This window comes from Myiozetetes cayanensis, unplaced genomic scaffold (assembly GCF_022539395.1).
Source record: "Myiozetetes cayanensis isolate MyiCay16 unplaced genomic scaffold, myiCay2020 scf1, whole genome shotgun sequence".
Taxonomy (NCBI): Eukaryota; Metazoa; Chordata; class Aves; order Passeriformes; family Tyrannidae; genus Myiozetetes; species Myiozetetes cayanensis.
The window spans coordinates 125,379,494-125,392,426 of NW_026086604.1; the positions used below are offsets into that span (position 1 = coordinate 125,379,494).

At 37.0% G+C, this 12,933-nt stretch overlaps 1 protein-coding gene across 2 annotated transcripts in view; it reads left to right on the forward strand.

Moving 5' to 3' along the window:
* ICA1 (islet cell autoantigen 1) overlaps window positions 1-12,933 on the forward strand; it is a 67,453-nt gene that overhangs the window by 39,269 nt on the left and 15,251 nt on the right. For both annotated transcript variants that reach the window (XM_050307698.1, XM_050307690.1), the window contains 3 exons: window positions 4,977-5,102; window positions 5,289-5,387; window positions 11,996-12,090. In XM_050307698.1, the coding sequence (XP_050163655.1) occupies window positions 4,977-5,102; window positions 5,289-5,387; window positions 11,996-12,090 (320 nt within the window). The remainder of the gene's footprint in view (window positions 1-4,976; window positions 5,103-5,288; window positions 5,388-11,995; window positions 12,091-12,933) is intronic.

Here is a 12,933-nt window from a genome sequence, read left to right on the forward strand (position 1 = left end):
GTTTCTGCTTCTATGCTGGAAATGCTGAGACAAAAATACACTGTATGTAAAGTGAGTTAGTGCATTTATCTGACATAAGTTAATTTTAGAGATGATGCTTCACTAGCTGAATCATCCCTGAAATTAGGCTACTACTGAAAATAAATTTTGCATTTTATGGGAGACTAAAAAAAAGTAATAACACAGATATACTGTAGAGGACATAAAGACTCCTTGAAAATACATGACAAATCTGTATTTTAGTAACTGAACATACTGAATAGGTTTTTTAACTGGGTCTAAATACTATTTTGTTTTTATGTTAGCATGCTTGAAGATTAGGATTTTTCTGTTTGAATATAGGTTTCTGGCATACCTGCTGGAAGGCAGCTTTGTGGAGAAGGACATGGGGACCTAGCAGACAACAAGCTGTCCATGAACCAGCAGTGTGCATTTGTGGCCAAGAAGGCCAATGGTATTCTGGTGTGCATTGGGAAGAGCACTGCTGGCAGGTCAGGGAGGTGATCCTGCATCCCTAGTGAGGCTGCACTTGGAGTGCTGTGTCCAGTTCTGGGCTCCTCAGTACAAGATAGACATGGAACTCCTGGAGTGGCTCCACTGGAGAGCTACAAAGATCCTCTTATGAGAATAGGCTGGGAGATTTGAGCCTGTTCAGGCTCGAGAAGAGTCATCTGAGAGGGGACCGCATCAATGTCTATGAGTATCTAAAGGGAGGGTATCAAGAGGATGGAGCCAGGGTCTTCCCAGTGGTGCCAAGCAATAGGACAAGAGGGAAGAGGCAGAAAATGATGAACAGGAAGTTCCACCTGAATCTGAGGAAGAACTTCTCTACTGTTTGGGTGACCGAGCACTGGAACAGATTGCTCAGAGAGGTTGTGGAGTCCTCACTGGAGATGTTCAAGAACTGTCTGAATACAGTTCTGTGCCCTGTGCTCTAGGATGGCCCTGCTTGAGCAGGGAGGTTGGACCAGGTGACCCTTTCCAACCTGAATCATTCTGTGATTCTGCCTAGGAACCTGTGTTAGCAAATATTTGCTCTCACAATCAAGCATTATAGCGTCTGACTTTTGAGCCCCCAGGATTTAGGATTTTAGCATTTATTTGCTTACTTATATATTCTTTTGGAATTATTTCAGTTTTATCTGGCATCTAATAATTTACCAAACTATTGATTTGATAAGATACTGCTTTCCAAATTTGTTTTCATATATGCTCTCCATCAATATTGTACATAGATGTTTGCATTGGGAAATTAAAAGCAAGTTGCTGCTTAGAAAAAGAAAAAGAGTAATAACCTTTTTTATGCCAATGGTACCGTAAGATTTTCTTGTAAATAAACCTCAGCATAAACCTCACATCTAGCTCCTACAGTTTCAGATGCTTGGAAGCTCTTTCATCACAAAATGTTCTAGTTGTGTTTGAATCAGGGCAGTTCTCTTACAGTCAGTAAAATTCTGTTGGTTTTCAGACCAGGATGTTTAAGAAATTTTGTAGGTTCAACTTTAATGAACTTAAAATATATGAATAAAAATTTTGACCACAATGAGGTCCTGTTTCTCATGTCTTAGGGAGTAATTGCAGAGAAAGGAGAAGATTAGTATGTATTATATCAGCTTTCCCTTGAGTAGAAAACCAAAGGTTCATTCTGATAACTTGTGTGGTATTAAGTAGATTATGCTTTGTAAGCGTTAAGGTTTTATACCTAATTCCTGAAGCCACAAGTAATCTTAAAAGATGTATAATAATAATTTGAATTGAAAATGCATTTATTGGCACAGGTAGAAGGCAAAAGTCATGCTGCTGTAGTTCACAGTGTTCCTTCTTGGTTGTCCTGCACTGCTGCTGAAAAAAGAAGAGTACTTCTGCTCAATAAACTTTCAATATATGGAAAATAACTAAGAGCATCCTTCAGTTAATAGTTCCCATAGTATCACATATTTAATGGTTGGCAGGAGAAATGTGTGACATTTGGTAACACAGCATTAAGTATTTTGAATCATCTGTACGAGCATGACAAACATATGGGTTTGTATTCCACATTGTGTTGTAGGTCACCTCTTCCTCTTTATGAATGCTCTGGCTCTTAAAAGAGACACTAATTACATGTGCAGTTAAGATAAATGCTGACATTTTTCCTTGCTAAATGTCCCTGAAGAATGTATGCAGGAAGACAACAACTCAAACTTTATAGGTGTTTTTATTTTATGGACTTTTTTCTCCTTTTTTAAAGAGCTGGAGATGTGAGGTAGACCCAAATCCCAGTCTGTTGTATAAATCTTTTGCAGACTGGCAATTGTAGGAATTAATAATTACATTTACTAGTACTTTTTTTTTCCTTGTGGCTCACCATCTCTGACAGAGTATTTATATTCCCCAGAACTAACATTCTTTGCTTACTTGGACTTTCAGTCTACGAAGCCACAGCTGTTCTTACTGTACTTTCAGCAGTGGTGTGATATACTGACTAGGAAAGGGATTTTGATCTCAGCTGCGCCATTATAAAATATAGTTTTATATATGACATATTTCCATTGACATCAGTTGAATATCTGTGGATTTTCATGGCTATAAGTGAGATTAGTTTTTTCAAAGCCCTACAACATCTCTTACTTAAATCCCTACCTGTTGTAGCAATTCTTTCTGGCAAAAGATGCAGGTAATCTCATATTTAGATTTCAATTAAAAGTTCCTTTTTGCACAGGCCCGTGATTTTCTTCAAAACTCTCCTTTTTAAACTGAAGTTGTAAATCTCTGCTCTCAGACACTTGCAGCTAAAGCAAATATCTGAGAACCTGACAGGACAAATGTGTTTATCCAGCACTCGATAAAGCTTCTACACTCCTTCTGCCACTGCTCCCATCTTCCTCCCTTGCTGCTTAATTTTGGAGGCCTGTAAACTCTTTTCCCACCTGCTGTTTTGACTGGACAGTTGTGCATGGATGGCAATCCTGGCATCAATAGCATGGTGCCTTGCTTGGGCACAGGCTAAAAGTAGTGTAGCATTCCTTGAGGATCAAAAATTAAGAGGCAGCCTCAGCTCATACCACTGTAGTTCCAGCTGGGTAAGGCTTTTCACAAAACGTCATACTTTCTAGGGAGATATCTTGGCAGTAGCTGCTCCTGGCTTTTTATATCATAGCTTGTCATTTGTCATGCTTGCCTAAGAAGTGGGGGAGCAATTTTCTTCTTCCTGAGGGAATTTAAATCTGTCTCAACCTCACCAAAGTATCTCCTAACTACCCAAGAACTCTTCCATCTCTGGACACCCCTCTTTTTTTGGAACTCTTCAGTATGCAAAAACAACAAAACAAGTCATCAGTAAGATGTTGTAGTTGTGTACGTAGAAGACTGGATCAGGTCAGAAGTTTGAGATGTAGTTATTACTACTAGATTTGTTCAGTGATTTTTTTGTGTAATGTGTGGAGTTATCCTGAAAGACTTCCTCATATAGATGAATGCACTAACCACAAAGCTATTTTTGTAAAGGTAGAGTAACACTGCTCTTTATTTAAAAAAAAAAAAATCTCACCTGTAAAATTCTGCATTTGTGAGAAATTTTGCATTGTGATAGTTTCTTCCTTATGAACAGATCCAGCCAATGTACAATATTGCTTATGCAAAGCCAACCTGGTCAGTGAAATAAAGTTGCCACTTATCTAGCAACCCAAGAGTCCCACAATTTTTATGAATAGGTCATGTAATGAATTTGTGATGCAGATCTTTGTCTGGTTTTCTGCTTGGTTGAAAGCGAGCATTTCAAAGTGAGTTTGGGAAAATAAGATTAGAAATATGGTAACCATAACATTTCAGATTGCATTATGAATAGGCATTTGTTCTTATTGCACAGGGAGCACAGGCACTTGCTGCAAAGTTCCAGATTCACTTCTGAAGATCAGGAGCATACAAGTTTGTCAAATCCTTGATTGAGTCTGCATATTCTGAATTAAATGAGTTTACTCTGAGAGTTGAGCCAGAAAAGGAAAGGAAATGTGTAATTTACATTCAGTAGTTTGTTTCCACTGTGAATCATTTTATTTTTGGGGTAAACATTTTGTTGTAACTGTGAAAAAGTTATAGGACATTCATAATGGTTTGTGGTTTGATTGTTTCCCATTTCCTTGGAAGAAAACTATAACAAAATTTGTTTACAGAAATTAAACAAATTTGTTTTGTTAATATAGTATTCAGGTAGTGTACAAAGCTGTCATAAAAATGGGAAATCCTGGGTAAAAAACACCTACATCAACTTTCTACCCTGATACCTGATCATGACCAGTATTGTGGTCAAGCATGAACAGTTTGCGTAACAGGGTGTTGCACATGTTCTTAATATACATGTGTATGTACTTAAGAGGTAGTAGAAAAATAATTTGAAAAACTAAGACCCTTCCAAATTGACATTGTTAGTTCCTAAGAAAAGGGGACTTGATATTTTTCTGATAGGAATGAACAGGAAAGGCACTCCCATTTTAGAAGGAAAACTTTAAAGATTGAAATTTTTGTAAGAGTTCAATGATATTGAAGTGTTATATCATCAACAAGGGTTGCAGATGGACTTTAAAGTTTGTCAACGTAATTTGTCTGTTACTGCAGGTATGTGGACATGTCTCCAACTGTGCACCTGTCTGTTATGCAGTAAACTTTTAGTTTAGTATTTATTGAAATACCAATTTGAATATGTTTTCCAAGTGTTCTTAGTATATATTTTATACTAATATTCATCATACAAACAGGGGGTAGAAAACAACATTTCTTCACTGAATATATGACAAAAAACAATAACATAGAAGATAATAAGAGTCATATTTTAGCATATATCAGCCTACCATATCTTAATTTGACTGGGACTGATGAAAATAGAAGTTGTAATTGAGTCTGTTTAGTTATCTGATTTCCTTAAAAGTTGTATTAGCTTGCTCTTTCATTAAAAATGGAGAAAAAATTCATTGCATAAGAAACTGTCCCTTTGTTTGAAGGTTCAAGCACAAGTGCGACATGCAAAACTCAACTTTGACAAACTGAAGACTGATGTCTGTCAAAAAGTGGATCTTTTGGGAGCGAGCAGATGCAACCTCCTTTCTCATGTGTTAACAACATATCAGGTATCCAAGGAAAATGATGACTTCCAAAGGAAAGATTTCCTGTTAATTTGTTTTTTTAAAAGTTACCACGGCAATTTTCAACTGCAAGAATATGTAACTATTATTGGAGGGAAAATGTGAAATTTGCACCAAAACCAGATTTGTATTAAAGTTAACATTGTATTGAAATTTTGTCCTACCTTACAGACAACACTGCTTCATTTTTGGGAAAAAACTTCACACACGATGGCAGCCATCCATGAAAGTTTCAAAGGTTATCAGCCATATGAGTTCACTATGTTAAAGGTAAGGAATATATAGATATGTATGTTTGCCCTGTGATAACAAATAAGATCATACAAGGATGTAGAAAGCACACATTGATATTGTGTCTATATATTGTCTGACAATTTTATTCCTGTCTTGTCTTTTCATTTAATCACAGTTTCTCTGTTTAATATCCTTTTGACTAGTAGGCTCAAAAACTGCATGTACAGTGCAGCGACTAAGAAATATTTCAAAGGGAGACGTTATTAAGGACTACACTTAATTATGTGTTTTAAGTGCTAAGTGGGATTGTGGGTTTTTTTCCTAAGGAATTGTAAAATCCAAGAGAATTAGGGATTTATGTTGCTCTCCAAAATCCCACAAATTAATTAATACTATTTTGCCTTTGCATCTGTTTTTAAAAACTCACACGCTTTAAGAACACATTATCAGACTGAATATGAGTAAGGGTTCCCACAGTTTACTCACTTTTGAACCCTTTACTGAGAAACACTGTTTTGCTTGATAGTGGTATTTGCTGATCCTTTGTAATCTTTGAATGTGGCATATGTGCAATATCTGATGGAAGTCTGAGATTAGAGTTTTGTGAAGTGTCTAAAAATAATCCCTAAACATTGTGTATTTTCCTGGTCAAACCTGTCCCTGCATATGAAGTTCCTTTGTGTGTTGTAATTTGAGGTTCACTAGAGGAGTGGAAAAACAGTGGAAAACTCTGTGAACCTTCCCCATAGATGTATTTGTTCTGTACTTATTTGAGGCAATGAAATAACTATGTGATTGGCCAATACTATTTACGTGGGAGAAAAATAACATGTCTGGCAGAGGTCTGATGGAAGGGTTACCTTTGGGAAGAGAGTGAGGAATGAACAGCATGTGGCAAAGACACTCTTTGCTCGGAGAGACTAATCATTTTGAAGATGATTACAAGTCATAGCCTCAATCCCTGAAATGCCTGTGCATCTGACATGTAAAAGTAGAAGTTGGGCTGTGTTCTGCTATATAGTCTGTGGCTACCTTAGAGCTCCTGGAAAAGAATCACCTGAAGGTTTAAGGTGTAATTCACCCCAGAATACGAAACTTGTCTGTACATGACTCCTGTGTTTAAAGATGTTTTCTAGAACGTGTGTTGGGAGGGAGCAGTTTCTGAACTTTAAAGTGCATAAAGAGCTTGTGAAGACTGTTACTTCTGCAGCTTTAAACATCACAGCAAACCAACCAACCAAATTTCAAGTTCAGTCTTTCCTGGTTAAGGACAAAAATAAGAGGAGATTTATAAATTGTTTTTTCTTATCCGGCTTCTGAAGAATCCTGCCTTTTAGGAAAAGTCCTCATTTGCTATGAAGTTAACATAACTTTAAGATTCTTTCTTGCATAGTCCACATCACAGAAGATGGGTTTTAGCCAGAGTTTATGTCCAGATTTCAACAGGAGACACCCATTAAACTCCAAACCAGGGAAGAAAGTCCCCTTTACTTCCCCACTGTTGCTTCCCATTGTAGCCTGGGTTTAGTGTGACCAGAGTCCTGCTCAGGAGCCTGGGCACTGTGCTGATGGGCTCTTCTCATAACTTCCCGATGTTAAAAGGTTTCTGAGGAATTTGTTGTGTTTGCTTTGACACAAAGCTATTCCAGTCTAATTTTTGTAGGTAGCCTATATTGTTGCTGGGTCTTTATTCTTTATTCTCTTTCATATCTAAAAATATTATTTGAGCAAGACATAAAATGTTTCAAGACATATAGTAACATTTGCATACCGTGGAGAGAAACTTGTATGGAAAATGCACCCGTTCTATGAGTGCAAAGTACCCTTATGACGGAGGATGAGAGGCATGTGGGGATGCTTGTTATCTTTTGAAGTTCCTCCTGTGAAACATTTCAGTATAATCTAAATTTGAAATTAGGTTGGGAATCTATGATGAAAAAATACCGTCTATATTGAGTCCACATGTAACAAGCACTCCCTTGATGCAAAAAGTATCTGCAAAAATGGTTGTGAATATTGTAGTGTGTTTAGGATGCAGCCTAACTTTGTTATGAGAATCTTAACCATTTTTATTGCTGTCCTCCTGCACTGAAAGATGTGATTTCCTGTTTTTGCAGTGATATGTATGCTGATAAATGATGCTAATCAGGAGGTAGTTTTATACTACAAAATTTCATGTAAGTCTGTGCTTTCAGAAAACAAATTTTTGGGAGTAAGACTTTGTTACTGGCTTTCAGTATCAGTTCTTTATTTCTTTCAATCTCTAGAATGTGGGATTGTTTTCTATACTAAAGTCTTCCCCATGATCTCTTTGCCCCAACTATTAGTTTCTGTTTGTGTACATTAAATGATTGCCAAGGAGATTAAATCAAAATCTGGTGGTTGCACCAGGTGACATTGTGTTGCCTAAGAGAATAGATGTCTGCTGCTACTTCAGGTGCGTTACTAGGGTCAGTCATCTCACCCCTACCTGTCACTTCTGAAGCTGTGGGACTCCCATGAGTCCCATCTCTCCTCTGCTAGACCTGGGTGTGGAATAACAATAGATGATTATGGTTAGGGAACTGATCCCTACCAGTCATATCATATGTTCATACCAGAGTAACTATATATTAAGAAGGAGCTGCAAGCTAATTCTGCATTGAGGTTATTTTTTAATGAAGTGTAATAAATGGCTATAGCTGATCTAGGGTAGTATAGTTGCTGATGGAGAAACTTTCGGTCTAAAAATGTACCCAATGAAGTTACTATGTCTGTTGTTGGCTTTATGCATTAAAATATACAATCATAATATATAATTGCTTAAAATATACATAAAATATCTCAGTGTGCCCATTTCTACATTTAATTGGGAGTTACCTCCTTTAGAATATTTTTCCCTGTCTTATATGATAAAAGGCATCCTTCTTAAAAGAAAATTCTGAATTCAATGCTTGCAAATCATTTTTGTCTTTTATGATTCTGTAAAGGACAAAATTTTGCTAATACAAGCGGTCCTTCTGAATTAAACTAAGCATATATGTATGTAGGATTAGCATTTTACTTTAAAACAAGAAATTAAGGAAACTGTTAATATTTGACTTAGATGTAGACTGTCTTACTGAAAAATTAAGAGGTGCTATGTACTGGAAAATTGCTATTTGTATTTTGTAGTATAAATATATGTTCATGTACCAGGCTTACCTCAGGAAAGAGACTCTGGAATGCCTCTCGGGATTGTTTCTGGAAAGAAAACATTGTCTTTAGAGATGTTTGCCAAACTCCCTTAATGAAAAGCAGCCCATTTGTTTTCTTTGCTTCAGGGTATATGCTGAGAGTAGTATAATTATGCTATTGCAGCTGTATTTCCTAACTGTGAGTTTTATGCTTGATGAAAGATGATTATTAATGTGCTAACAACTCCATGTATAGTGATGTAAAAGTATCTGTCACTGTATCCATTGCTGTAATATTACAGATGATTGGCTGCTGTTTGGTAAAGCCTTCAAGGTATCATTGTCTCAAAATTAACTTATATCAAATGAATTCAAGTTTATTTTCAGGGACTACTTTTCATGAATAATACCTCTTTCTAATTTCTGTTACCATTTATTTGCCTTGGTTACTTAATAAATATTCATTTGCACTTTTTACATATCAACGTTATAAGACCTGAAGAGATCATACAAGGCTAGAAATAATAATAGCCCTGGTAAAGGAGTCAAAAGATGTAAATCTCAGTGCATCCATTTATTTCTGTTTAAAGTGGAATGCCACTGCCTCTGCTCCTTACATGGTTTGGAGCACTCTGTCCAAACAGATGCTTTTTTGTTTCTGTTCATCACACCATAACTTTATTCATAGGCACGATTGGTTATGATGTTATATCTCTAAGGATTTTGGGAAGGTTTGGTAATTTTTCCCTGAAGAAATTCTGAGACTACCTGCTTTTCCACATCCCTTTTATCTCTCCCCACAAGTGAAATATATTCGAGTTTTTGTCACCTCAACGATGTTGCACTTCTTCATAAATGTTGTGATGTCTTGGGATGCATCCCTGGCTCCTGGAACTGCCCTTAGCTGTGTTGCTTTGATTCTTTCTCAGTCAAGAGGTGCATTAGTTGTCCAAAGCACTTGGGGGGAACTGTAGGCGAGCTGAGTGTGTTGTCAACACTGGTGATTTAACTGCAGAGGGCAGGTTTTGTGTGCAGTCCAGATGATCTTGGCTAGACTTGAAAGCAGCAGATGCAGGTGAAGGAATTTAGTAAGTGAGTAGCAGTCAGCCTCGGAATGGAGCCTGAGCTGGAACCAGAATTAACTCTACAGGGGAGGAATCACTTGTTAGCTTGGATATTAAGTCCGAGTACTGTGAGCAAGCAAAATATCACTGGATGACTTTTGGTGTTGCAGGGAGACAGGTTAGGCAGAGTGAATGACTGTGAACCTACTCTGCTAGTGTGTACTGTCTTATTTTTATAGTGAAAGAGAAATTATGGAAGCTAGGAAGATAGCTTTCTAAACATGCAAGGATCCTACTTTAAGCCACGTACTGGCGTAGCTCACAACAAAATCCATGTTAGTCCATGTGAGCAGCCATAAGAGTAAAGCTACACATCTGTCTGCTCTGAACAACTAAGTCAGGGATATGTCCAACTGAAATGTGATTGTTTTTGTCTGAACTCAGTCTGTTTGTTGTTCAAAACCATTACAACCTTCGTGGGGCAGGCTCTGTGGTGCTATACTGGGTGGCAGGCAGAGCACCATGGCTGTTTCACCATAACCTCCTGATTGTAGTGAACTGCGTGTCCTACTGTGAAGGTGTCCAAGATGGTTCAAGTGCCCAAAGCATTACAGTCCCCATAATGCAGAGGTACTGTCTTTCTTTACACTGCACTTTTGTGCAAGGACTGTATATTTGTAAGTGTTTGAAGTCTAATACAGGTCTTCTTGGAGTCAGTGGAATAATGCCCATCAATTTTAATAGTACGAGAAGTGCACTCGAATCAATACCCAGTACAAATCCATGTAAAAGGGTAACATTCATTCATAGGTGATCTAGCTGAGCTGTATAATGTCCTTATTCAGAATCCAAGAAGTAGACTTGCATGTGATTCTGGTTAACATTGTCACAGTGTCAAAAAAAAAGTAGCAATCACAGAATAAGGTAAGCTTTTTTAATGCCTCTCTTTATTATTGCTGCTTTATGATCCCTCATCTTTTGACTATTATGTCTGCATGCTAAGGGTGCTTATGACAAATTAATCACCAGTTCCAGATAGAATTAGCCTAATGAAAGGGGGGGAAAAAAAGCAACTTCAGTACAGGATCCATCCATAAGTTTGGTTTCTAAAACGCTGAAGTGTAGATTTCCTCATACAGACAAGTATTGACCCAAGCAGAAACTGGAATGCCCCTTCTGGGGACTGCTCTGTCCTGGTTAACAGGACAGTGCACACAAGACCTGCAACATGTCTGGGAATACTTTTATTGTGACAGATGGCCTGGGCACTCTGTTATTCAACAGATTAGGCCACATTTTTTTCTTTGTTTTACAGTTCTCATGAAACGTGCTATCGTTTTGTTCAATTTCCAGGTGAAACATTTTGTGTTTGCTATGTTTTGCACAAAAAGTCACTTCTTTGTTTTACCCTTAGCTTTTTGGGAGGCAGAAGGAGAAGTTGGGGTGAGAGGCACTACTATGACCATCAACGTGACATCATAAATAAATTGAATTGCAAATGGTTGGGACTATTCACATGAAACATGGTTTTATTTTTCAGAAACTGAGTTGGGCTTTGGAAAGGGGAAAATTTTTTCACCTTCAGAGCAAAACCATTTGATACAGACAAATATTCACATTGCTAACTTCAGCTATTACTTAATTACTGTGTTCATTTTTTCAATTTTTCATACAGAATTCCTAATTAATGCATAACAGGGGCAACTGGTAGTATATTTATCACTTCAAAGGGTTAGTCTGTAATGCTTTATGTGTTGGCCTGTTCACTTGTTCAAATTTTTGTTATAAAAATGGTGACCATGAAACTGCACATCATTGTCTTGTAGCATGGTCTTTCAGATTGCAAAAGGACAGTAGGGTTTCATAATACCACACCTGGCTTCTATCAGACTAATCTTCCAAGATTTTAACCCTTGTTTTCAGATTCTCACTGTAATAGCCAAGTTCGTGTGAATAGTTGTGGAGGAAAAAAAGAGAATAAATAAGAAAAGAAGCAGTATATGATGAACAAACAGATGTTAAGATTTATTTTTTCTCATATTTAAATACAACCAAAAACAAACAAACAAAAGAACAACAAACCACAGAACAAAACACAAGAACAAGGAGGAAAAAAAGAGGCCAAACCCCAAAACAGCAAATAAACACGCTCTTGGTGCCTGCTTTGCACATAGTATAGATTGCTTGACTTAGAAATATTGCAGATATTTACTGAGAAATATTTGAAACAGAACATGAATTTAGAAGTGGCAAGTGCCACCTCGCCACTTTTTAAATTTTGCTTCATTGAGTCAGATATAGCTCAAAACCCATTCTTGCTAATTTTGTGGGGTTTATAATCTGATTTGGCCTTAAATGACACACTTTTGCTTCCCTGATTCTAGTTTGTTTTCTTCTCTTTGTTTATATTATGGTTATGGTCTAGAGCTTGCAAGATCCTGTGAATAAACTAACAGAAAAAGCAGAAAAGGAGGACCAGCAGATTGAAAGCAACAGTTCAGTGGAAGATCAGCAGAGTCAGTAAGTCACATATCCTATATATTAAAAAAAAAATATTTTTGTTTATAATCTTCTTCCTGGTTGTTAAAGTCACCAAAAGTAAGTAGAAATATAAGTAGAATTATAAGTAATTCTAAAATAAAATTGGAAGTAGACATAAAGACACAGCTAGTCTAATCCTACTAGTTAGCTCAATACAAGAATTCCTGAAATGTTGTAATGTGTGAAAACTAATAAACTTTTTGGTGAAATTAAGAGCTTTAAAGACCCATTAAACCTTTATGTGTTTTTCATCTTTCCTAGCCTTCTAATTAATTTTTTCAGCTTTTGCTTGATTTTTTCTTTATTAAAAGAAATGATAAACAGCTATACATGGGAGAAGATATATGAGCTTTGTATTTCACCTTTCAGCAGCATCTCCTTTCACCTGGGGATAGGATATAGATTACTGATTGCTCTGAGCAGCAATTAGTTTTTGTAATGTATACACCATCAGTTAGTAATCCAATGAAGCAGTAGGTACTTAGTATAAAGTACATCTAAGTGAGCTGGTGCTGTCAAGGTTTGAGTTACCTGTAACTCTGAGGTGAGAGAGACTTATGAATGGACTGCTATGGGGAGAGGAGAACGGGAGAACGAGATGTGATCTCTCCCCTACCTGACCATCAGGGTTCAGTTGCCAGGAGATGCAATGTTGATATAATCCTGCTGCCACCTGTTGTTTTGACTGTCCTTGCTTAAATGAAGTACCCAGCAAAGGATCAGTTGTCAAAAAGCAGAGAACAGCTTGACTGATTAGTGGATTTTGCTCAGCCATTTATAATAATGGATTTTGAAAGAGTTCAGGTTTTCAGTCCTCTTTCT